Below are 25,796 nucleotides of genomic sequence, written 5' to 3'. Positions count from 1 at the left end.
ATTCCAAAACACTCGTAAACCAAATTTAATTGCCCAATAAGAAATAATGGAAACTCGAATAATTTGTTCTACAGCCCAAAAAATAAATACATAAAAATAATTAATACAAAATATAAAGTGAAAATGAAATAAATTAACCTGCACTTTACCTTTAAAAAAAGTAAAAATAAATCCTGACAGATAAATGTTTCCGTTTATGTGCGCAGGCGCTGTGTGTGTGTGTGTGTGTGTGTGTGTGCACGCACATTACACACACATTAACGGAGAGACTGTTTTATTGGAAAAATTTGCAAGGAACATCAATAGTTACACTCGCGTGAGCGCATACTAACGGAATCCCTGCTGTACAGTAAAAAAAAAAAATTAAAAAAAAAAAGAGCCGGGGGTGGTAGGGGGTGGGCAGGATTGCCTAAAAAGTCAGCCTAAAAATACTATAGGTTTATTATTGAGAAAGGATTTGACGGGTTCTAGCACAGAGCAATAATTTCATATAAAAATTTAATTTACCACATTTGAAGAGGTTTGCAAGCTTTGTCAGAACATACCCCATACAAGGGTATTAGTTTTACCCCCAGGGCACGACAGGTGCCCAAATTTGCCCCAGTGATTTATAACGGGGGAATTTGGTGCATGACTAGTTCCATTCCGTTTATCGTAGATCTATTAAAGAGGTGTCATATCGTTGGGCTTATTCGGGAATGGGGAGCTTGAGATGACCAGCAGGGGGCAATTAACATACAACGGTAACTTCCACAGGAACTTTAAGAGTAAATTTAACTGTGGATCTCACTGTCGTAGAGACACAGGGGAGGGCTCATTTAACTCAGGCATTCTTTCAAATTTATCATGATGCTCACAAGCCCTGGCAACCTCATTAACATGCTGTTAGCATGATGCTAACATGATTAGCATGTCGCTAGGATTATGCTAACAATATTAGCATGTCGCTAGCATTATGCTTATTGTATTAGCATGACACTAGCATTATGCTAATGATATTAGCATTAGCTAGCATTATGCTAACAATATCAGCATTTCGTTAATAACATGATTGGCATGTCACTAACGTGATGCTAGTGCCATTTACCTGTTGCTAGCATGACGTTTAGCCGATTAGCATGTTGCTAGCATTATGCTAACTATATTATTATGTTGCTAGCAACATCATTATAATGTTGCTAACATGATGCCAGAGTACTTAGCATGTTGCTAGCATGACGTTTAGCTGATTAGCATGTTGCTAGCATTATGTTAACTTGCCACGGCAAGCATCACTCACATTTTCTTCAGAAAATGTCCATCTCTAGTTATAAAATAAAATAACTAATTATAGTAAGACATTAAAACTAAGACACTATACATGTCACATGCTCATTAGGGGCTGATCCCCCTAAATGTCTAATCCTCAAATCAAACCTAGTGTAAACACTTTAGATAAAAAAAATCATTTGTATAATTGTCAGCTAAAAAGTAATAAGTCTTGATTTACAATGTAGTGAGTAAAAATACAGTTTAGTCAGTAGAACATGTAACATGTACTGGCCACCTTTGAGTTTGGTGGAGATGTTGAGAGCCTTCATAAACCTTTGGATACTTATAATTTGTTCAACTTTGACACAAGCCCAATGTGGCAGTGTTGATTTCTGTGGTCTGGCTTCTGTTTAATACCTTATAGCCTGTTATGCACTGTAGGAAATGAGAAGGATTTAATGTGAGTGATGTACTGTTTTACTTTTACTACATTTAAGTATTTGGATGGCATGAATTTCATTGCAGCAACTTTGTCAGATTGTATTGTTAGTTAAATGAGATGGAATGCTATGTGGAAAATCCTGTCAAAAAACAGGTTTCTAAATTAAAGGTTGCACACATTGAAACTGGGTGGAGCTGCAGCTTTAAAAGATCTGCAATAAACTGCAACAAGTTGTGTGTCCAACGAAGAACATCTAGAAGGTAAGGTATCTGTTTCTCTCTCTCTCTCTCTCATCTGTGTGTGTGTGTGTGTGTGTGGCTGAAAAGTTGTAAGAATTAAAATCAGCTGGTTCAGTTAATGTATGAAACAAATATTTGGCAGGACTTTTACTTTCTGAGGCTGGGGTGTCCACTTCTGCATGAAAATATAGAAAATATTAGGAATTCTCAATTCTTTCGTGGCAAATTTCTGTACATCAGAGCTCTTCAACTCTGGTCCTGGTGGGCTAGTGTCCAACATAGTTTGGAGAAACCTTTGCTCAAAAAGAGATGATTCAATTAACCTGTTACCAGCTTCAGTAGATGTGTTTAGAGTTTGGAGAACTACCTTCAACCAGGACTGAAGTTGAAGGTCCATTCTGCACAGAGACTGAACGAGTCTGCAGACATCTTTTGACTATATGCTGAGCCGGATTCAGCAGATTTTGAAAAAAATAAATGACTTTATACTAAATATTGATTATTGTACTGCAATTCCAATGTATATAATATCAAATTATTCTGATTATATTGATTGTTATTATCTTAAAAAATTAAGAATGAAATGAAGACATCGAATTTCGTTTTTCTTTCAATATTTTTGGTCGCCACCGTAAGATATGTGGATATAATCTCTCCAGCATATCAATGTGTACGTTTTATATATATATATATATATATATATATATATATATATATATATATATTATTATTATTATTATTTTTAATAATAATAATTTTTGTAAAATACACCTGCTGTCAGGAATTATACATCCAAATAAAGAATGTCATATGTTTAACTTTTAAAATATAAAAATATTAATTCATAAACCTAGTGAGGGTGAGGCAGCAGCTCCTTTCAGTTTTCAGGTTTCAGTTTCTAATCTGATATGTGTTTTAACACCAGAATTCCATGCAATCATCAGTGACAGTTGCAATGTTCCTGTGTTTCAGAGAAATAGCTAAAGATGGAGAGCCAGTTGAATGACGATTCTGCCTACTTGCAGTCCTTTGAGTTGTTTTTGGAGAATTCCACGGAACATCAGAGCATTAAAAATTTCATCCATACGACGCTCCCAGACATCCTGGCCAGGTACACACTCACTACAACTGTATATACACAGAAACACACAGACACACACAAGAATTGATATTAATATATTGATACGGCTGACGACCAGCATGCCTTGCGGGGATGTCGGTGTGTTCACCATGTTGGGGAAGGGTGTTTGGGTTAGTGGCTTCGGCCCTGTTTGTGTGTGTGGGTGTGTGTGACGTGTGGAATGTGCTCCGGTTCATGCTGAGACTGAATTGGATGTAGGTTCCCGTGTGAATGTGCTGTTCATGCTGTTTGTTTTGTGCTGGAAGTGAAATAAAGTACTCGCAGCCATTCCATTGGGCAGCAAATAAGCTCACTCGTCTCTCCAACATTCTTTCCGGCGGAAAAACGTTACAATATCATATAATATAATATCTATATAACACTATAACAAAACTAGTACACTTTATAAAGTGCTATCGCAAACATTATTACAAACATTAGCTATGTTTGAGCTAGAGGTTCATTCAATGAACTCAATTTATGAATCAGTACTGAAGGCCAAAATATGCAATAATCTCTTTTAAACAGTTGATATTGAGATGTATATCTGCTACTCCTGCTCTGTAAAGCTTCATAACAGCTCTAATCTGAGGTGCTGGTTGTTAATTAGTGATTTCTGAGGCTGGTGGCTCTAAATGAACTTCTCCTCTGCAGCAGAGGTCAGTTTTGGTCTTGATTTCCTGAGAAGGTCTTCATGAGAGACAGTTTCATCATAGTGCTTGATGGGTTTGGCAAATGCACTCGACAATACTGTTCTTGCAAGAACTGGTCCCGAAAGGCTGACTTCTGTGCCTTAAAATACCTGATTGTTGTTGTTGTTACACAATTAACTGATTCCATGTGTGTTATTTCATGGTTTTGAAACCCCCAGTATTGTTGTAGAATGTAGAAAAAAAATCACTAAACAAAATCAAAGAAGTTTGCAATAGATTTCCAATCTTGTTCTTTTGAGCTTGTGCTTTATACACTATACATTTAACAGTTGCCCAATCTCCTCACATTATACACTTACTATCCCTATTACACTTTGTCAATTTTTATACATTTAACCATCTATGCCACTAATAATATACTTTTTTTTCTACATTCGACTACACTTTTTTTTAAAATTCTACATTCTTAGCTAATAAATAACAGAAATAACTGTTCAAAAGTATTGTGCTCCCATAACCCCCCCCGCCTTTTTCGTCAGATTTTGCTACCAAAGAGTCAGACGTCTTTGTAATTATTAATGTTGTCTTAAAGAATAGTTTTCTAGTCAACCTGAAGGACCTTTTGTATAAAACTTTTGGCAAAATTCTGTCTCTCATTTTTAGTCCCCATAACTAAGCAGTTTCAGAGGCATCTTGTTTGTTTTTTAAGCCACATAGTGACATATGAATCATTCAAGCATAAAAAAATAATTTAATGCATGAACCAGCAAAAAACTGGTGCAGATGATGACGAATGAGCAGGGCGGTGATTAGTATACTGGTGTTGCTGAATGCTTAGTAGTTCAAATGGACGAGAGGGGAAATGAGGTCGCAGCCGAGGTTGTTACATAAACAACCAGTTTTTAATTTCTTTATTTACTTTGCTTAGCCTGTCATGGTAAAAAAGAAAATCCCATTTCTCTCATTTAATCTATTAACAGTAAATTCATTTAATAGTAATAAATTGGGGGCTTAAGAGATTTGCACAGTACTGTGTGTTGTAATACCTTATTGTGTGTGATTATGAGAACTACAGTAATGCACTTCATTCCACATTTGTACTGTAATTTAAAATAACACAGTACACTATTTACTCTCACTTGTCATGAATAGGGGGTATAGGCGGATGTTGTCGCCACGAAGACACGAAGAGACGAGGGAGGCTCATAGCTAAACATGCACCTAGCCAAACACACACTTAGCTAAACTCAACCAACTAGCTTGGACACAATAACTAGCAACACACTGGGAAATAACAGGAGGACACAACCAACAGTACTTACATAAACATTAAACACACACCACACTTCACATGACCGAGTCAGCTCCACAACACTGAACATTAGACATAGCCAACACATCTTTTTTTATCTTAACAAAACAAAACTTAAATCAAAATACAAATTAAACTACACTAAAGAAATGCCCAGTAATCTTTAAACCATGCACGACCCAGTTTCCCAGACTAAACAGCTATTTATAGATGATCTAATGCGCTTCAGGTGTGCACCCACATCATCTAACCGAGGTGCCTTCTGGGAAACTAAGTCTAAAAACAGAAACTACAAAAAAAAAAAAAAGTTATCTCTAGTGGTGGTCCCTCACATCACTGTTTCTGCCTTGTACAGGATCGGAGCAGGAGAATCCACTCTGAATGTAATGGGAGTGGGAAGTGGATCAGGTAGATCTCTTTATTAGTCTATGCTGTTGTAAGTCTACAGTATATGTGTATCTGCATTATCTGTATTAAAAATAACTGGTATCTTTCTATAGGTGAGATTGATCTGGAAATTCTCAAATTGCTGCATGAAAAGCATCCGGACGCCAAAGTGGAGAATGAGGTGGTGGAGCCCAACAACGCCATGCTTAACAAATATAGAGGTAAAGTAAAAAAAAAGGTTTTTATTGTCTTTTAACTAGGGTATATACTGTACAGTATAATGCCATTGTAGCATGAAAAACTTTTTTAATATAGTCAAATTTAGTCTGCTTACATGACTAATCAAACTAGTACAATAGTAAGAAATAGGCTTTAGAGGCATGAATTTAGTTTAATGTAATTTTATAGGAAATTCCAGCTAAGGTAATTACAGTGTAATAATAGAAATTGTTCTAGTAGTTGACTGATATTCTAACATGCTTGCTACTGGAACCATTCCCTTGTGCTTTCAAAAATTTAAACCTGCATTAGTACAATGTTTTCATAAGCTCCACCTTAAAGCCTAGCTGTATGTGCATATGTGTTTAGGGCCTGTAGGGATTAAAGTAAACAATAATTATTGTTTAATCTGTGTGTTAGGTTGTAACGCTTAGGTCTTATTTTTAAGCTAATTACACTATTTCGGGGTCTTAAATCTAAATATGGGTTAATAGTACTCACCTCCAGTGTTGCGCAATCTTCACGGAGCAAGACAAGACACGCGACAACAAGTTCAAACCAAACCCAAAGTGTATTAAATTAAAAGGACAAACAAACTATTAAGGTGCACCAACCAAATAATATATACAAAATATATACAAATATAAACAATGTCAGTAGTGTATGCGTGTGTGTGAGTGCGTATGTGTGAATGTCCAAGTCTGTGTTATTGTGGGTGTGAAATAAGGTCTGACAGGTGGGAGCACCCAGATCTTCCCTCCTGTTGCCTGGGATGCGGGGCTAGGGGCGTGGCCGATCTTCGGTGGCCTCTGGTTTTCTTGACTCGGCTCCAGGTGCTCTGACAGACCTCGGCCTTGCATATGGTGGGCCACCAGGCGACGTCTAGGAGGCTCAGTAATGTTTTTGCCCCCCCCGGTGGCCACCCGCGGGCTTGTAGTAAAAATCGTGCAGGAACCTCTGGGTCAAAGATGGTGGGACGACCAGCTGGAATGCTCCTCCTTTCTTCCTTGGCACTCTACGATGTAGAGCCGCTTGTGGTGTTCGAAGGAGACCCCTTGGTTCAGGGACTCTCCGGGGACCACCACAGTGGCCAGTAGTAACATAAGTTAATATTGCAGTGTTTGTATAACATCAGTAAAATTAGACATCTGACAAATATCCACAACCCCGTCAAGTCTATCTGATATATATAATGAACTAAGCAACGCTGTAGGGTTACGCCGTGTAACAAAAGCATCTACGTCATCGGCTACATCATCCAGTATATCCCTATTAACAACAAAGTTGGCCCTCCCGGCACTACTAGCATTAGCATGCTTGTTAGCCTTAGTGCTAGCCATGTTAGCGTCTATATTGCTCAGCAAAGTCACACAACACCGGAAGATTACCCATACGAGCCACCACTATGTAACGCTTAGGTGTTATTTTTTAAGCTAATTACACTATCCAGGGTCTTAAATCTAAATATGGGTTAATAATACTCACTTCTGGTGTTGCACAATCTTCACAGAGAAAGACAAGACACGCGACAACAACAAGTTCAAACCAAACCCAATTAAATGAAAAGAACAAACAAACAAATAAGGTGCACCAACCAAACAATATATACAAAATATATTCAAATATAAACAATGTCAGTAGTGTATGCGTGTGTGTGAGTGCGTATGTATGAATGTCCAAGTTCGTGTTATCGTGAGTGTGAAATGGTGATCGGGAAAGATGGCTCGGCCTCACCGGTATATGATGGTTAATCCGGGAGCACGAGAAAACGGAAGGAGATGGGTATAGAGTGAGTCCTGGGAAAATTAATTCACTCAAACCACAAACAATCACTTTTTCTCTCATCCAACATTCATCTCCTCATCTCTCCACCCCGTGTTATGCCGGTTCTGGCTTTATACCGGCACACGTGACCCGATAGGTCATCGGGGCTCCCCCGCGTCACAACTGCGCAAACAGTCTTTTTGGGGAACAAAATAACCCATAGCAGGGTTGCTAATAAGACCCGGTAGTTTTATTTTTATTTACCATCTTATTTGGCCTTTAAAAACAACCCCCTTATGTGGCTGCGCTACAAGGTTTAGAGTTTATATTTAGGTTAGGTTTACTGTAGTGGGTTAGTGTTGTGTGTAGGGTATATGGTAAACCTGGACTGGGCTAATATTAAAGAATATTACAATAATTTGTTTAAATGCATTGAAATTAAATAAGAGCAAAAAAAATGCAGACTACTCATGCAGAAAAGTTTTCTTCTAGCGTTGTTATCAGAGACGCCAGCCCTTAAAGATGTCACCTTCACATGGAATAAAATGACTGCAGCAGAGTTCGAGGATGAATGGAAGAAAAGGAACTCTAATAAAAAGATGCACTTTATTAGCCTGATTCAGGTTTGTACACAAATAGTATTGCTTTGTGTCATTTTCTTTTTTGTTCCTAATCAGTTTTATGTCTTTTTGGTAATCTTCAAAGGCTTTCCCTTTTGTTTCCCATTCTTTTTGTGTCAACTACACATAACTTATCACAGGGATATAGTGTCCAACAGAAGAACATCAAGACTAACCTAATGTACTGTTTTTCATAGATGCTGTACTATGTGAAGGATCCAGAGGCCACAGTTTCCTTCTATCGGAGTTTACTGCACAAAGATGGCAAAATCCTTGTCATTCTGGTCACAAGTAAGCACACACTCATTTACTTTTTCCTAACACACACTGGAGGGGAATTCCTGAATGTGACAATTGCTAACACATAACACCCCCCACCCCCCACAGGTGAAAGTGCATGGGGCAGACTAATGTATGCCTTCGAAGATCAGCTGGCCCAGGAAGGAGCTACCCTGCATGTTACGACTACAGAAGTCAAGAGTTATCTGGATTTCAAAAAAATTCCCTACCAAAGCTATAAGTTCAAATCCCTGTTGGACATCACAGAGTGTTTCACACCTGAAGATAAAAAAGGAGAAGAAATACTGGACCTCCTCACTGAGGTGATCGACTTCAGTAAGACTGCTCCTCCAGAGCTGAAGGATGGAGTGGTGGAGTTTCTGAAAAATCCAATCAACAATCTTGAAGTGAATGGCAAGATCCTGTTTGATTGTAGCATGGAGGCCTTGCTGATTGATGCATAGGTCCAAAACATTCAGATGCACTGTGCAGAAAAATACTTGTCCAACTGCCATGAAAATGATGAGCAATAAGAAATGAACAAATAGTTCAGTGTAATTAATAATTCATACATCAGGCTGTGACATCATTTGTACTGTAAAATGAATGATATGCAAAATATAAAGTAGAAACAATACAGTGTATAAATACAAAATAAAAAGAACAAACATTAATAACAAATATTTATAGACATGAATGAATAAATGAATTAATGAATGAATATACTTATGATTTTATTAAGTAATTGTTGCATACCTCAACTTTCAAACATTGTCACTCATTGTTTCACAGGAATACAGTATCTTTACCACTACAGTATGTTTGTTTGTTGTACTCTGTCGTGATGATACCAAATATTATAACTGTAATTGAAAAAAAAGGGATTACATAAGTAGATCCAAATATACTTTAATAAAATCTATTTATTTTATGACCAAAAGTGACATGTTTGTGCTGTATTTAAAATATACTTTTGTAACGGGTTCGACCCACGTTGCACAGACAGCACCGGACCAAAAGCCGAAAAGGGTCATTTATTTAGGAAAAATTGGGAAGGAAATGGTTAAAGAAGGGAGGATGAAAAGTGAGGGATGGAGTTTTGTGCACATGCAGGTATGGTGGGCAGTGCCCCGCTGGCATGCAGGCACAGGCTGGTAAGTGGTGGGCAGCAGGAAGATTGACAGCGTGGGCCCGCGTTGACAGCAGCTCCTGCATAGTTCGCTTACGCTGACTCTCCTCTCTGGAGTTGGCCGGAATGGCCCCTTAGCAGCTCTCTCTGTGGGCGTGGCCTCAGACGGGAGTCCTCTCTGACGTCCGGCGGCTGGACAACTTTCCCTGGCTGGGAACAGGGGCCATGACGTGTACCTCCCCGCGCTTCCCGGTCCCCGCTCCACAAAGTCCAGTGTCCCAATAGACAGAGGGGTAATGGCCAGTATGACATCAGAAGAAAGTAGCAGTTCGTTATTGTGACCTCGTTTGGCCTTTTGTAATCAATCCATGGTCTGAGGGATATTTTTTTCTAAAAAGAAGAATCCTGCCCTCACTGGTGAAAATGATAAATGGATGATACACATGCTGTGGGTAATTCGTTAATGTACTGTTCCATGGCCTCTATCTCACGATGAGAGAGGGAGTAGAGTCGGCTCTTGGGTGGAGAGGTGTCAGGGAGGAGGTCAGTAGTGCAGTCATAGGGGAGGTGAGGTGGTGAGGACAACGTCTGTGACTTACTAAAAATTTCATAGGTCGTGATACTCAGTGGGCACCTTCAATGGGGATCTCCTCTCATGGCGTGAACGAGGCCTGACCCATGGAGGGGGAGTATAGACATGAAGAGAGGCAAATATGGCTCAGATCGAGGATGCTTCTTTTAACCCAAATCAATGTGAAGGTTATCCAGTCTTAACCAAGGGAGGTCCACAACATTGAGTGCATGGGCATTTTGAATGGTTAGGAACTTGATGATTTCGATGTGGTTGTCTGAAAACTGCAGGGTAATGGAGGTTGTGCGCTAAATAATGGGGGTGAACTGCTGCAGACAAGGCCCTGAACAATATAAGGTTTTAAGGGGTGTGAGAAGAATTTTGAAATTGGAAGCAGTAGAAGTAGTGCTAAAATTCTGGTCAGCTCATTGGACGCTCATTTCGTCAAATCTGCTTATTGGCTTCAATTCGGAGGGCTAGGTTAATCTATGGTGTAGACCGAAGCAGAACAAACTCTCTGGCCTAGCTGAAGCATTTGACTCACTGCCCCGTAAAGAAACGGTCAAAAACCATTCTCATTTCATCATTAAAGATCTTGCAGGTAAAACAGCATGGAACTTGGGCATCCCATAATGCTGTTCCCCTCTCTTTCACCTTTCCTGTAAGGAGGGTGATAATATTGACGACCTTGGAACATTCTGTGGGAAAGGAGGCAGTCTGCAGTTCCAAAACAAGGGAGCAATTAGAAAAAAAAAGAACAATGTGGCCGGGTCCCCATCATAGGTGGTTGGGGCAGGAAGGAGTCTCTTGAACAGATTTTCTGTGCATGAATAGTGCACAGGTGATCATGGTGGGACTGTGGCTTGGCGTGTTGTGACAGGTAGAGAGTTCTGCTTTACAGAAAGACAGACAGACATGTTCAGTATGTGGGCTTCAATCCAAAATAATAATATCATTGATTACTTTAAAGCTGATCAGTTTGTTTTAAGCTTTACTCTTTTAACTATTTCAAAATACTCCTTTTCCATCAATGACGGGTACTAACGCTAGTATTTTATATAACTTGTACTCATGCCTTGTACATGTAATGTAATGTGATGTGAGTGGGAAGTGGATCAAGTCTATATAGTATTATTCCATACATGTATCTGCATTATATGTATTCAAAACTGCTATCTTTATGTGAGTTTGATTAGGAAATTCTAAAAGTAGCACATGAAAAGCATCCGGACGCCAAAGAGGGGAATGTGGTGGTGGATCCCGAAAGCACCATGCTTAACTTAGGGGTAAAGATGGAAAAAAGTTGTCCTTTAACTAAAGTGGACAGTGCAAAAAAAAGGCACTAAATTGAGTCCTTTTTTCTAATGTCATCTCAGGGAGTTTTTACTTGCCGCAGATGCCTTCGCTTGCTTATCATACCTTTTTTAACTTTATTTCTCTAAAACTTTAATTCTGTTTTTATTATTATTATTTTTCTATTTTGATGTCATGGTCTGCTCTTGTGTGGTGGATCCAGAAGCAGAGCCCGTGTTGGAAAATGAGCTGGTTGCTTTGTGGTAACAAGAAGTAAGAAGTTGTATAGCAAGGTGAAGCATGAGCTCTTTGGATGATTTGCATGCAGAATAAAGAATACATTTTGGGGAAGTCACAGAGCATCCATATCCATATTAGTGGTCAAGGAACAAGGTCGGGGGTAGATATCCAGAAATCCAAATAAACAAATGTCTAAAAATGAGAAACGTGAGTATGATCCATATACAGTAGCAAAGTGCTGGTCAAGATTCAAAAAATGAAGCAGGTAAATTGCTGGAAATATGGGCATGAAGGTATACAATATTCTGGCTGCGAATGGTTGTTTGGGGGAGTGTTATATCTTCCCGAGACCCAGCAATTCACCATGCATGCAGTGTGTTTGTGTCCTAATGTACTGGAAAGAGTACATACTGGGCTGTCTATTGATGTCACACAAGTGGGGATGTGGCCAACAGATCACATGTTTTGTCTTTCTAAATTGGCGGCAATTGCAGCAAGCACATTCTATGGCACTAAGTGAACAAATTTTTAAATACAGTATGTAGTTATTATTTCCTATGATATTGTTTTTTTTTATTTGTAAAGGTTTTAACTACATTATATTACAATTTTATAAGGGCATGTAAATTTTAAGCCTTTAAAAATACACATTTTATTCCATGTCCTTTGGAGGGAAAAGTGGGCTTTGCTTTTTTTCCATTTTCAACCCTTGCCCTGTCTCAAATACTGTCTCAGTCGACAATTGAACAAGATCCTTTAAAGCTGGCAGAGATGAGCAAATTATTCCTTTTACAGGCCAGTGTTCTGTGCGTAAATGTGAGCCTGGGAAACCAAATCTCACAGATCGCAGGACCTTTGTGTTTGCCAGTCCAAGTGGTTTAGTGCTTAATTTTGAAGTCTACAGGGGTCAAAACACATTTCAAGACAAGCAGGAGGGGATTGAAAGAAATGCTGTTGTTTGCATGGCAGGGTCACTACCAGGAGGATTCCACCTAATTACACCGGAATTTCACCTCTATCAAAGTGCTGGATCGTTTCAAGGAAAACGCTCTCCTGGCAACAGGGAGTATTATGTATAATCGAATCTTCATTTTTTTATGTCTGTAAGTCTTAAATGTCCAGTGACAATGAGCTTAATGCAATAGGAGAGAGGCGCATCAGAGATGATAGTCAGGAAACCCTTAGAGATTGCTATTACAAAATGGCTGGACAACAAGAAAGGTCCTTTGGCATCTTCCTTCCATGGAATAGAGCCTCAGGATATCTGCCCAAGATGGTCAACATCTGGTGGTTGCTGCATCTATATCTGTTGTTGTAACAGAGTTTAATAAAAACCTGGGCACAAACAGTTGGATCCAGTACAGATCCGCCAGACCTCTGGGAAACTGGCAAAAGACCAGACTTTTTGTATACATATCAAGGGCATAGATTTGCTCTGGACATTAGTGGGGACCTATGATTAAATTATTGGTGGGGACATTTCAATGGTCGGAGGATATTTTCATCCACCCTAAATCTACGCCCCCGATACATATGTATCTTATTAGGTCCCAAGCACTATGACATCAGCACTATGTGGTCATAGTGTGTGAAGAGCCCTATTGTTTTTCTAAAAAAAAAATTTTCATCATTTTGGGATATTGGGTATATCAACATGCTTAAAAACTTTAAAAAAAAAAAATGGTAGTCATTGAAATATGCTCACACAAGATTTTGCTGCATGACTCATACACACTTGCACAAATGCACACAAAACCTGGTACACATTAACAGCTCATTGAGCTATACAAATTTCACATTGCATGTCATGTCTGCCAAAATGCACCCAAAGGGATTCAATACACTTTTCCTAGGGAATTATGCAATTGACAAAGAACCGAGCCTATGTGATCTAAAGACATTGTGGATGCAAAATTGCAGAGGGATTTTTGATATCTCAAACAGGTCAGCTGTGACGATGCCTTAAACATACACCAAAAAACGGTTAAGAACCTTTTGTGGAACATCATATTGAGAGACATCATGTTCAGTGACATCACATTGAGTGACATCACAGCTTTTTTACAACTATTTTACTTATTATATTATATAATAATTATATTACTTTATTATATATTACTACATATTTTATGTAGTAATATATAATAATTACTTTATTATATATTGTACATGCCTCTTCACCTCCTTTCCACACTCTTCATTGTGCTGGACTGTTGACCTTAAGTACCTAAAGTCCTGCACCTTCTTTACCCCTGCTTTCTTTAGCCTCACTGTTCCACTTGTGCCCTTCTCATTCGCACACATGTATCTTGTCTTAATATGGCTAACCTTCATTCCTCTTCTTTCCAGAGCAGACCTTCACCACTCTAGATTTTACTCCACCTGTTCCCTGCTCTCAATACAAAGCACAATGTCATCTGTAAACATCATAGTCCATGGAGACCCCTATCTAACCTTATCTGTCATCCTTTCTATCTCCAGAGCAAACAAGAAGGGGCTCAACATTAGTCTCATGCATAGTTACTTCTTATGCCATAAATTGAACAAATCTAACAAAAATTTTACAAAAATTTAAGCAGCTGTGTAAGAATCTGAAAATGAAAGTTATTGATGCCCATAATGCAAGAAAAGGCTACAAAAAGATAGCAAGCTTTGTCAGCTTGCAGTTTCCACAGTGAGAAATGTAATTGAAAGATGGCAGTTTAGGGGAACTTGGAGGTCAAGATGAGATCTGGAGGACAACTCTCGGAGGAAACTGCTTGTATGAGGTTCTGCAGGAAGATTTGGCAGACTCAGGAGTGATGGTGCACTGTTCCACAAGACCTTTTTGGAAGAGTCAGTAGAAGAAAACCTTACCTGCATCCCCATCATAAAATCCAATGTCAGAAGTATGCAGGAGAACATCTACAGAAGCCTGATGCGTTTTGGAAACAAGTGCATTTTTTTTATTTCTAAGAGAGACTGTGTTAACATCTGTTCAATTGAAAAAACCACCAAAATCTGTTATTTATCTAGGGGTGTCCATGCATAAGACAATTTCTTCATATACAAACATTATGTTCCCTTTTAAAAGCTACACTTGATGCTGTGTGAAAACACTATGGGAACATCTTTTTGTGTTACTGGTTGTGAAGCATGTGTGTATCAAACCTATACAGGTCAGGTGACATCATCTGATGAAGTCCACCAGCAGGTTATAAATAGGAGTGAACCGGAAACTTGTCTTCAGGACTCCATTGTGTTTGCGTGTGTGTGTGTGTGTAAGCGAGTTTTAAAGTGTTAACTTACCGATATGGTGAAGTTTGTTAGGAGATGCGCACCTCCATGTGATAGATCTTTTTCGAAGGGTGATCTCCACACTTTTTGTTTTGCACATTGCACAATGTCCCCCTTTACTACTCTCTGACTCCTCCAGCTCCCAAGGGTTTGGATGCGGTGGCCCATACATGGCCCGGATTACACCTTTATGAACACCGCCACAAATAAATAAATAAATAAATAAATAGAAAAAAAAAGTACTAGGGGTTACTAGGGGCAAGGGGTACTAGAGTTTCCAGACAAACCATCCATTTATTGTCTAAATTTGTGAGGTAATAAATATTAAACTAATGAATATGGTGTTTCTTCTCATATATTGTTAGTAATATCAAAATATCAAAAGGAACTTATTTCCCTCAACTTATTTCATTCAAATTCAGAGCAAATAGGAAAAGCACTCATGTAAATAACAATATCCCTAACTTATGGTGAGTAGTGTATATTTTATAATCCACAAAAATTATATTAGTCCCAAAAAACTCTTTCAGAATACTCTGATGGTGGAGAACTTTCTTCTAGCATTGTTATCAAAGACGCCAGCTCTTAAAGTGAAATAAAATGACTGCAACAGAGTTCGAGGACGAATAGAAGAAAACAAACTCTTAAAAGATGCACTTAATTAGCATGATTGGGGTTCGTACACACATTTCTGCGTTTCTGTTTTTGTCCTTTTTTATTGTTCCTGATCAATTTTAAGTCATATTGTAAACCTGTTTCATGAGATGGGCGACTTTCTCTTTTTTTTTCACTTCCTTGTGTCAACTACAGAAAGATCCTAGCCAATCACAGGGATATAGTATCTCAACCACTTCCTTTTAAAAAAGGTTTAAATTGCTTAGCAGTCAAAAGAGGAACATCAAGATTAACCTAATTTACTTTTTTCATAGATGCTGTACTATGTAAAGCGGTTCTGGACCACGGTTTCCTTCTACTGGAGTTTACTGCACAAAGATGGTAAAATCCTTGTCATTCTGCTCACAAGTAAGCACACACTCATTAACTTTATCCTAAGACACAAGGGTGACCTTTGCTGATGTCAAGAGTTATCTGGATTTCAAGAATATCCCCTTTCAAAGCTACAAGTTACAGTCACTGTTGGACATCATAGAGATAAAAAGGAGAGAAAATACTGGACCTCCTGATCGACTTCAGTAAGATTCCTCCTCCAGAGCTGAAGGATGGAGTGGTAGAGGTTCTTAAACAACCAATCAACAACAACCTAGAAGTGAACGGCAAGATTCTGTTCGATTGTAGAATGAAGGCCTTACTGATCGACGCATAGGTCCAGAACTTTAAGATGCAACTTGTCCAACCGGAAAAAATTATGACATATAATAATTTATACATCAGACTGTCTGACAATGTGACATATTATTTGTACTGTGCTAAACTGGAGGGGTTGGAATGAATGAATAAATGAACAAATGAATACACTTATAATTTTATTAAGTCATTGTTGCATACCTTACCTTTCAAATATTTGTCATTGTTTAACATGAGATATCTTTACCACTATGGTTGTATTCCCTGTACTCTTTCTTGATGACAGCAAACTTTTACCAAAAAATATATATATATATATATATATATATTTTTTTTTATTAATTACATGAGTTGGTCTAAATAAACTTTAATAAAATCCCTTTAATTTATCCCTAAAAGTGAAATACAACATTACAAGTGACATGTTTGTGCTGTATTGGAAATATAGTATGCAATAAACTAATCATTTAAATTTTATTCTTCACAACTTGTAATAAGAATCTGATTAAAAGAAAATCTAAACACCTAAAAAGCAGGGGAGATTTAGTGAGACCTGCTCGACCAGCCTGGGGCATGAATTCTGAAGTAACGTCATTAATTTTATGGTAATTTATTCAGCAAAATCAATTAAATTAAGGATGACGTGTCTGAAATCTGACTGTAAACGTAAAACCTTCCAGGTTCTAGTGCAGAACTTCAGCCCCTGACGAATCATTCAGATGAACTTATTATAACGAATACAAATACTGTACAATAAACGAAAAGTGGTTCTTCAGAGCAGAGATGATTCTCGGTTCCTGATGTAGTTCAGTAAGTTCACACTGACAGGGTTCGAGTTGTGTGTCATATTCGGTGTGTGTTGATCAGTCTTTCTTTTCGTCCACTCGTCCCATTTTCGTGCGCATGTTGCGGAACATGAAGAACCAAACAGTTGTCAGGGCACAGGTCACTTCCGCTACCCAAAAGGCTGTGTCCCAGCTGTAGCGCTTGGCGATGGTGCTAAATGGCAGGCCGGCGAGAAATGCCCCAACTGATAGACACACAAACACACAAATAGTTGAAGTGTTTATGGAACACTTCACAGCATGTACACTAAACAGACATATTTAACCATTCCAAAAGACATACAGTTCTTTTTTTTGTACAAACTTTGTTATACACTTAGTTAAAAATGATTAACAATTCCAGTAGTATTCCAGAAAAAAAACTTATTTCCATCTTACAGGAAAATAACTGTAGACCAGAAAAATATTACATACTGTAAAAGAGCACTTTTCAGACAAAAAAAAAAGCTTGTAGATTTGTGTCAAAGGCATATAAGACTCAAATCCGAGACTACCTGTCTTATTTATAAACTGTTTTTTATAACCATAAATAAACCTATATAAATATATAATTAATATTGTACCAAGATATAAAAACATGATAGTAACAGAACATAAGCAGCTTAGGTATCGTTATAATATTGGGCTGCAACAACGAATCAATTAAATCGATAAAAATCGATTACTAAAAGAGTTGACAACAAATTTTATAATCGATTCGTTGTGTCGCGCGACGCCGAGACATTTGATGGAGCAAAAAATAAATAAAACGAGCGGAGGTAGAGGAAAGATACATGGCGGAGGCAGAGAAATCCTAGCGACCCAGGTCATCCAAGGTGTGGGAGCATTTCATACTAAATAAACAGAAAAGGTGTGTTAACTGCAAAATATGCAAAAGCGGCATGGCATGGCACGGGAGCACCACAGCAATGATCCAGCAGCTAAAATGCAAGCATGTGTTTGATGAGGAGGAAGGGAGTTCAACAGCAGGGTAAGTCACTACAGAATCCTACTTTTGTTGCGTTTTGAAGTGAGGAACGTAATGTCCCTGGTGCTGGTGCATTCATTTTTTAATCTGTTGTCATGTATAGCTACACTGCAAAAAAAGCTTTTCTTACGTAGTACTGTAATTTTGTCTCGTTTCCAGTCCAAATATCTAAAAAGAAAAATCTTAAATTAAGATTATTAGACAAGAAAAAGGCATGAGAAAATTAAGTGATGCTTAAAGCTTCTGCTTGAGATTATATCTCATTAAGATAATTTTTTTTACCCCAATGGCAGTAAATTTTGCTTGTTTTAAGCAAACAGTCTTTATTTTGAGGTGTTTTTTCAAAAAACAAAACATAGTTTTTTGCTATTTCATGTGTCTAGTATATGTATCTTGATTTAAGATTTTTTAGACATTTGGACTGAAAACAGGACAAAACTACTAAGTTAGAAAAGCATTTATGGCTTTTTATCCGGTTCATCGATTAATCGGATAAAAAAAAAAAGCCAGATTAACCGATTACTAAAATAATTGTTAGTTGCAGCCCTATTATAATATCATATCAGCTGGTTCATGGTGCTTTCTGTCCCTACCAGCTACTGACTTTGTTTCATTAACTTCCATTTACCACTTTTAACAGTTTGCAAAAAACACTTTTAGCACAGTACTGGATTCACATTATAAAGGTGGAATTTAGGTCATTTTTTACTTTCTTTGTGATTTACAGGATAAAAAAATATATAAAAAAGTTATAAATATCGACTCTTACCTCTTACTCTAACACTTCTGACATCAATACTGTTTATTGTGCTATTACTGTATTGGCTCTAATGCTATGTTGTTACTGTATACTGTATTTATTCAAATTCGTCAACTGGACGCAAGACATACCGTTTGCCATAAGCGCGACGATTGCGTGCGATGTCCCGCAAAAATTCGAAGGGGCGCTTTCGCTAGCGATCACTCCAAACAGTGCGATCGGTCCGTAGGACGAGAATCCGAAAGCAGCACCGAGAGTTAATATCCAGAGCTAGGTGGAAGAAAAGACAGGGGTTTAATTTTTTTAAAAACAACTCTTTATAGACTGGATACTATGGCTGAAGAGGGGCGTGGCCTCTCATACAGCATATTGGGTTCCGTACAATTCTATATCATGTTGAATCAGTGGCTTCAATAGATTGCATCAAATTTAATGTACAGGCTAAATAAATAATATTAAATAGGAGATTAAATAATATTAAATAAGAAACCTCTTTCTCAGACAACCCAGTGAGGACAGAGACTGGATGAAGAGCAACAGCCCAGAGAGGAGCTTCCTGAAAGAAACAGGAGATACAGGATTCATTAATTAATATACAACATACAGAGATAAACATAAATCACAAACAAGCAAAGACAGACAAGGAGAAAGAAAGGAAATGATAAGAAGGTTTCTATCATACTAGTAATAATATATAAGGATTTAGGTTTTAAGAACTTTAAATTCTCCTAAAATATATAATAAATTGCAATGCAGACGCCATACTTCTGTGACATCTGGAGTGATGGTGACTCGGAAGAGATACATGGACACGGCCATGCCCGCCATCATGGTTATGAGCAGCGTATGCCGAGGGTTGCCATGTGTACCCAGTCCTTGCTGTTTAAACCACAATGAAAACACTGTGATAAGTTTACGCTGTTGAGCCATTACAGATTGGGCTCTAGTGAAAAGAAAACACAAAATGAACACACACACACGTACACCCACCCGTGCAACAGCTTTGTCAGAGATAAAGCCTGCTGCGATGCTCCCCACAAATCCGCCGACCTCCAGGGCACTCATATACGAACTGCCTGCAAGAAAGAAGCGAGGGCACGACTTTATATCTGATTATAGCTAATTAAATTTCCTAAAATTTTATTAAATGTCCTTCTAATGCGAAAAACAGTCATGTGTAAAAGTTTGTGGCCTCTCTTTGTCAGCATGAAAAAAATGTTTATTTGTTCTATGTTGTTGTTGTTTATCTTGGTACAAACTTTTACACATTACTGCAAACCTTTTACTATGTAAACATTACTGTACAGTATACAGTTACTACATAATATTGATATGTGAATATTTCTGTACAGTATATAGTTGTTATTTCTGTAAACTCTACTACTGTATGTGAACAGTTATTGTTGGATTGTGGTTGTGAAATGTCGCTGGAAATTTTTTTGGTCCATGGTGCTGCATCGTACCCATCATGACGGACTGGCCTTTCTCCTGCATGAGAAACAGCTGCCCCCAGTCGGTGCACGCGATCTTCACACCGAACACCACCAGATAACCGAAAGACAACACCCACAGGTATGGAGAGAGCACGAACTCCTTAAAGGTGCTCTCATCATTCGGGGCTTCAGGGAGCAAAAAGAGACAGAACAGGTTAAGGCAGGAAACTTTTTTTTAGAAAATCAATAAACGTACATAGAAAAAGTATATTATTATTTTTATTGTTAATATTATACAACATTTTACTTCATTAAAACACAATAAGATGCAGTTATCAGACTCCCACCTGACTGCACTATTGTTAACAGCTTATGATAGTATTTTGCCTAGCCTTAAACAATATTATATAATATTATTAAATATTATATACTGTATTGATTGCCTATACTAATATGTGTTTATGTTGCATTGAGACAAATAAAAAAATGCTGAAAAAAACATGGTTATCTGCCATCTTCAGGGACGTTTTTTTCCTTTGAGAGCCACCTGATAATAAATAAAGGATAAGCATTTATATATATTTTTTTTATACTTGTTTTTTCATACTTTTTTTTTTCACACAAAAAGATCAATTTTAGTCTGTCTATTTTTTCTTTGTGTGGTCTTTTGAGATAATCGACTTAAACACAACAATAACAAAAAAATCTTTTTTAAGAAATCTGTAGTTTCAAAATAAAAAAAATATATATAATAATTTATAATAATAAATAATAATAAATAATGGTTTAAATGTATCAATAATTAATAAATAGCTGGATTGCATCATGTAGCAGGTTAACTTGTAAGAGAATGACTGTAGAGTATCACTACGGAGACCTTACTTCCTTTCCTGCCTTTGCCCTTCTTGGTCCCAGGCTCGATGCTGGGCAGGCCCACGTCTCTGGGCTCGTTCTTCACCAGCAGCAGACAAATAAAAGCGAAGGACATGCAGATCACCCCAGAGCCGCAGATGATGCTTCTCCAGCTGTAGTACGCAGCCAGCAGTGTGGTGATGATGGGACCCAAACTCCCAGCCAGGTTCATGCTGCAGCACAGAATGGCCCACCACGTGCCAAACTGGGATGGCTCGAACCACTGTGAGGGGAAAAAAACACTGGAAAAATGTTATAGAGTCACTATTATTACTGGTATAAATACTTATATACAAATATACGTATGTACATATACTATTTACTATAGTACTAATTATAGTAAATATACGTGAACAGTACTGTATTCACATAAAAAAGATTTCACACATTTTTATGTACAAGGAATATAACATGAAATAACTGTCCATTTATTTATTTATTTATTTAGAAATTATTATATTATTTTTTTATTTTGAAACTACAGATTTCTTTAAAAAGATTTTATCGTTATTGTTGTGTTTAAGTTGTATTATCTCAAAAGACCACAGAAAGGAAGAATAGACAGATTATTTAAGAACTCATCGTAAATACAAATGCCTATCGTTTATTTATTATCCGACAGCGCTTAAAGGGAAAAAACAGTCCTTGAAGATGGCAGATAACCATTGTTGGGAAAAATTTTTCCCTTTGTCGAAGTAGAGACCAGGAGACGTTGGGATATCTTTCAAGCAGAAGTTACTCTTTATTAAGAACTCGCCGAGTGTGGCTGTGGTCATCCAAGTCTGACTAAAACTCAGCTCTGGAGAGTTTATATTTCTTGTTGTAGTTAAACCCAGACACAGTTATTTTACTACTAAACCGAAATCTCTGTGGAGATTTACAGTATATGGTTATAGGGTTCAAAACATTTCTCAGCAGCGTGTGTGTGTGTGTGTGTGTGTGTGTGTGTAAATAGCCCTCTTTGAAACCCAAGACATTCCAGAAGACTATTTATACTCTATCCTCACATACATACAGTGCTTTGCATAAGTATTTGCCCCCTGAATTTCTACACAGCATGTCATGGATGTATGCAAAACAGCACATAATATTAAAGGGGTGAATATCTATGTAGTCTACAGTTAATGCAAAATTCTTTACAAATAATAAGGATAAATGCTGTGGCTGCATATAGTAGATGTCATGTGATCTGTACATGTTCTAAACTACAACTTAAGCTGTAGTGTGCTGACTCTGAACAACAGGTGGACGGTGACCTTGTGTAATGGCAACCGTTCAGGGATAAGATCTAATTATGTCAAATGGTCTTGAGCTGTTGAATAATACCTTGGTTTAGTTCTGGTTCTGGTTCTGTCCAGACCGTACAATTAGTGAGAACCTCACCTTGCGCAGCACTTTGCCGCACGGTGGCCAACCAAATCCCTGGCCGAGGCCGTTCACAAACCAGAGGAATGTGAAAGCTGTGACGGATGAGGACTGAGCGAAGAGAACGTTGATGCCCCCGACGATGAGGAGGCCGGAGGAGAAGAGCCAGCGGGCACTGATCTGATCGGACAGCACCCCACTGATGAACTTACTGATGGCGTATGCCAGAGTCTGACTGCTCGTGATCAGACCTGAGACAGTCAAACAGCAAAAAAAGTTAATAACATGATCACCAGCACACCTTCTGACAAATCGTTTGACAAAATGTGGAAGCGCTCCACGGCTACAACTAGAGCTATCAAGACTCACCGAGTTCCTCCTTATCCAGCTCGATCTCCGCCATGACTGACGGCATCAAAAAGGAGAATGTCTTCCGGTTAAAGTAGTACAACAAGTACCCCATGAACATTGAGGCAAAAATGACCATGCGGTAATAGCCATAACCGCTAGCCCCCATGATTCCCACCGCTGAGATGAGGAATGATCTAAAGGAAAAAAATGCTGCAGAAGCCTTAAGAAAAAAAAAGGAAGAAGAAGAGCTTTCAGTAAACAGGTCGGCTCAGAGAATCATCTCTGCTATTCCGAGAGAAGCAGGTGGAGTTTGGAGAAGAATCAGAAGTTCCTTTAGCTTCTTTTGCTTGTTCTTATGCTTATCACAGATGGCTCATCTCTCTCTCTCTCTTTGTCTCTCTCCAAAGCACCTGAAACAAGGAAGACATCCACAAAGAAATAAAGGTTATCGTAGTATCAAGTGATCAATTTCTACCCGGTTCTTAGCAGATGTTGTAAAATCACACCTCAGTCAATGAGAATCCTGGAGGTTAATTACTATAGAAGCTTGTGATGAATCATATTAATTGAATTTGTCCTTTGAAGCCACAGCGAAAATGAGGCAGATGTTACTAGTGCTTAAACATGGCACCATCTGCACACGTATGACTCTTGACGGTAGTTCGAGTTACGTCTCGCTTTACACATTCGGGTGGGTCGTCTGGTGAATCAGATTTTGCTACTTGATTCATCTGATTCAACTCTCAAAGCAGGCATCAAGAAGTGAGTATTTCAAAGTGAAATGCGTAATTGTATACAAAAGTCTGGCCTAAAGCAGTGTGTAAACAAATGTAAATTTTCTTATTTATTAAGCAACTGAAGAGAGAGGGAGAGAGAGAGAGAGAGAGAGAGAGAGAGAATTATTTGCAATATATATAGTGCTTAAATGTTTTGGATCGAATTTCTGGCAACTGTCCGAAAAGAAAAACAGAGAGCTGCTGAACCACCCCAAAAACATTTTTCAATAGTTTTGCCTTAATTGTCAGTGCTGCACAAATATCTCATACAAGTCTGTCCTGTGTATTATATTTACCTGAAAATATGTAGGTTTTTTTTCCAAAAATTAATACAGGTAATCGTTTATTTATTAATATTTTTGACCTATTATATTTAACAGTAGCATTAGTGACAACATGCGAACTAGGACTATAGTTTCTACAAGGAAGTCGTCTCATTCACTCATTGTCTATACCACTTTATCCAGTATATAGGGGGCCTGGAGGGCATAAGGTGGGGTACAACCTATGCGGGGTGCCAATTCAATGCAGGGCACACATTAAACATGCTAACACATTAAACACGCTCAGGTTAACTGGCAATCCCAAATTGCACTACGAGCAATTTGGGAATGCCAATTAACCTAATCCGCATGTCTTTGGACTGGAGGAGGAGACCGGAGTACCAGGAGGAAACCCACCAAGCACAGGTAGAACATGAAACTCATGGACACAGACCCAGAGAGGGGAATCGAACCCAGAGGTGCAAGGGGACAGTGTCAACCACTAAGCCACCGTGCTGCCTTGTATAAGGAAGTAATAATAACCCTTGAAGATTTATTCAGACTATACATATACACAATGAATAAGAAGAATATCCATAAAAATGACAAGTAATATTGTTATTGTCTTGGCTTTGCACATCTATCTATAAGGTTTCATTTTTTCTTTTTTGAAAGTTGTTTGGTGCAGCCTGTATTTATTTGTATTATGCTAATTAGGCCCAACCTTCAGATCACTTGACCTAATATTACATTAGAATTTTCTTTAAAACAACCATCATGGCCGACACAGAGCCAACTTGCATTATTAAAAAAATAATAATAAATTTAAAAAAAGCTTTTTATAACAACCTGCCAGGAAAAATCTTCATTTGTCGGGGTTTCCAAAATCTTATTTGTTTTGACACCTTGTCACATGACTGTTCATTCGCATACTCATTAATATTCATTAGTGTCTGCCAAAAATGGGCGTGTACTCAGGATCAGTCCTGTCAGACACAAATTATTTAAATTATTCAATAGTGTTCAATTATTTCAGTGTGTATACAATACATTGTCTTTGCTATAGTGACTTTATTTTAGAATTTCTCTTCATTTTAACATACACTCCTACTCATTTAATATAATTTTTTTTTTTTTGGGGGGGGGAATAAAATAAATCAATAAATAAAATCAGTCAAGTTTGTTATACAGCATTTTTTTATCCAGTCACATTTCTTTACAATGAGAAAGTAAATCTATTATAATAAGAGAGTAAATTTTATACAGTGCAAACATATTTATTATATTGACTCATTAAATGGTACATATATGAGGGTAAAACCAAAAAAGAAAGAGCACAAGTGCCAAAGATTTGAGAATTGTGTTTTTTCTTCTTCCAGCTCGAGAATCGAATCGCCTGAATCGGTTCGCGTAAATGAATTATTCAAAAGAGTCGGTTCACTAATATGTTAGCCAGAATAAGGGTGTACATTGTTCATTACGAATTAAAGACGACTCGATTCTTGTTTACACAAAGAGCTATGTAATAGCGCATCGGAAAAAACTCCAAGTTTTATTTTCATTTTTTAAATATTTATACAAGTGAATCGGAATTGATTCTGTGAATCGTTGGACGGTTTGCAAACCGCTACGATATATACACTTATTATTATTTAAACACCGTTTTTTTCCACACAGGTTTATGTTTTCAACCGTCTTTAAATGCATTTCACCTATAATTGCTAAGATATATATATACATATAAAATGTACCTCCGTTTGCTGAGAACACGCTAGCTGAAAACCGCTTGTTCTTGCAGGAGCTCCCGCCTTAAAATCCCCGATCTGAAATCTGATTGGCTGCCGAGCTGTCAATCAACGCGCTGCCGCATGGTGCATCACGCGCGCGTGCATCATGCTATTGTTTTCTTTAGGAAGGCAACATTCTTTTCATGTTCTAAAGCAGATTTGAAGCATTAAAACATGATTGCATGGCCACTGCAATTTACACATGTATATAAGTTCATGGCACTGCAGAGCCAAGCT

General features: G+C 37.9%; 2 protein-coding genes and 1 pseudogene across 3 annotated transcripts; 2 read left to right on the top strand and 1 right to left on the bottom strand.

Moving 5' to 3' along the window:
• Positions 1 to 1,895: 1,895 nt before the first annotated feature.
• Positions 1,896 to 9,210, top strand: LOC128505597 (histamine N-methyltransferase-like). The gene is made up of 7 exons (XM_053476112.1): positions 1,896 to 1,953; positions 2,905 to 3,043; positions 5,373 to 5,425; positions 5,518 to 5,625; positions 7,880 to 8,010; positions 8,205 to 8,298; positions 8,395 to 9,210. The coding sequence occupies exons 2-7, from the start codon at positions 2,919 to 2,921 to the stop codon at positions 8,748 to 8,750; spliced, it is 867 nt and encodes a 288-aa protein (XP_053332087.1). The 5' UTR covers positions 1,896 to 1,953; positions 2,905 to 2,918; the 3' UTR covers positions 8,751 to 9,210.
• A 6,185-nt stretch (positions 9,211 to 15,395) lies between these two features.
• LOC128545527 (histamine N-methyltransferase-like) lies at positions 15,396 to 16,119 on the top strand (annotated as a pseudogene).
• Positions 16,120 to 16,287: 168 nt separating this feature from the next.
• On the bottom strand, positions 16,288 to 25,772 carry slc37a4b (solute carrier family 37 member 4b). 2 transcript variants are annotated; one of them, XM_053475862.1, is made up of 10 exons: positions 25,524 to 25,772; positions 22,752 to 23,143; positions 22,401 to 22,633; positions 20,988 to 21,240; positions 20,136 to 20,291; positions 19,663 to 19,748; positions 19,438 to 19,551; positions 19,163 to 19,228; positions 18,804 to 18,942; positions 16,288 to 17,130 (listed from the first exon to the last, which is right to left on the bottom strand). In XM_053475862.1, the coding sequence occupies exons 2-10, from the start codon at positions 22,897 to 22,899 to the stop codon at positions 16,964 to 16,966; spliced, it is 1,362 nt and encodes a 453-aa protein (XP_053331837.1). In that variant the 5' UTR covers positions 22,900 to 23,143; positions 25,524 to 25,772; the 3' UTR covers positions 16,288 to 16,963. The 2 variants fall into 2 exon arrangements, with proteins under 2 accessions (XP_053331837.1, XP_053331835.1); XM_053475860.1 differs by lacking the exon at positions 25,524 to 25,772 and adding an exon at positions 23,240 to 23,351.
• Between the last annotated feature and the right edge of the window lie 24 nt (positions 25,773 to 25,796).

This window comes from Clarias gariepinus, chromosome 17 (assembly GCF_024256425.1).
Source record: "Clarias gariepinus isolate MV-2021 ecotype Netherlands chromosome 17, CGAR_prim_01v2, whole genome shotgun sequence".
NCBI classification, from domain to species: domain Eukaryota; kingdom Metazoa; phylum Chordata; class Actinopteri; order Siluriformes; family Clariidae; genus Clarias; species Clarias gariepinus.
This window is presented reverse-complemented; position numbering and strand designations above follow the sequence as displayed.

Bases quoted from the DNA above. Each gene is read 5' to 3' on its own strand.
- LOC128505597 (XM_053476112.1), top strand. From the start codon at position 2,919: ATGGAGAGCCAGTTGAATGACGATTCTGCCTACTTGCAGTCCTTTGAG. The intron at 3,044-5,372 runs GTACACACTCAC...TGCCTTGTACAG, and splicing joins CTCCCAGACATCCTGGCCAG to GATCGGAGCAGGAGAATCCA. The intron at 5,626-7,879 runs GTAAAGTAAAAA...GTTTTCTTCTAG, and splicing joins CATGCTTAACAAATATAGAG to CGTTGTTATCAGAGACGCCA.
- slc37a4b (XM_053475862.1), bottom strand. From the start codon at position 22,899: ATGGGGGCTAGCGGTTATGGCTATTACCGCATGGTCATTTTTGCCTCA. The intron at 20,292-20,987 runs GTAAGGTCTCCG...TGCTCCCTGAAG, and splicing joins GGGCAAAGGCAGGAAAGGAA to CCCCGAATGATGAGAGCACC. The intron at 19,749-20,135 runs GTACGATGCAGC...TCTTTCTTGCAG, and splicing joins AGGCCAGTCCGTCATGATGG to GCAGTTCGTATATGAGTGCC.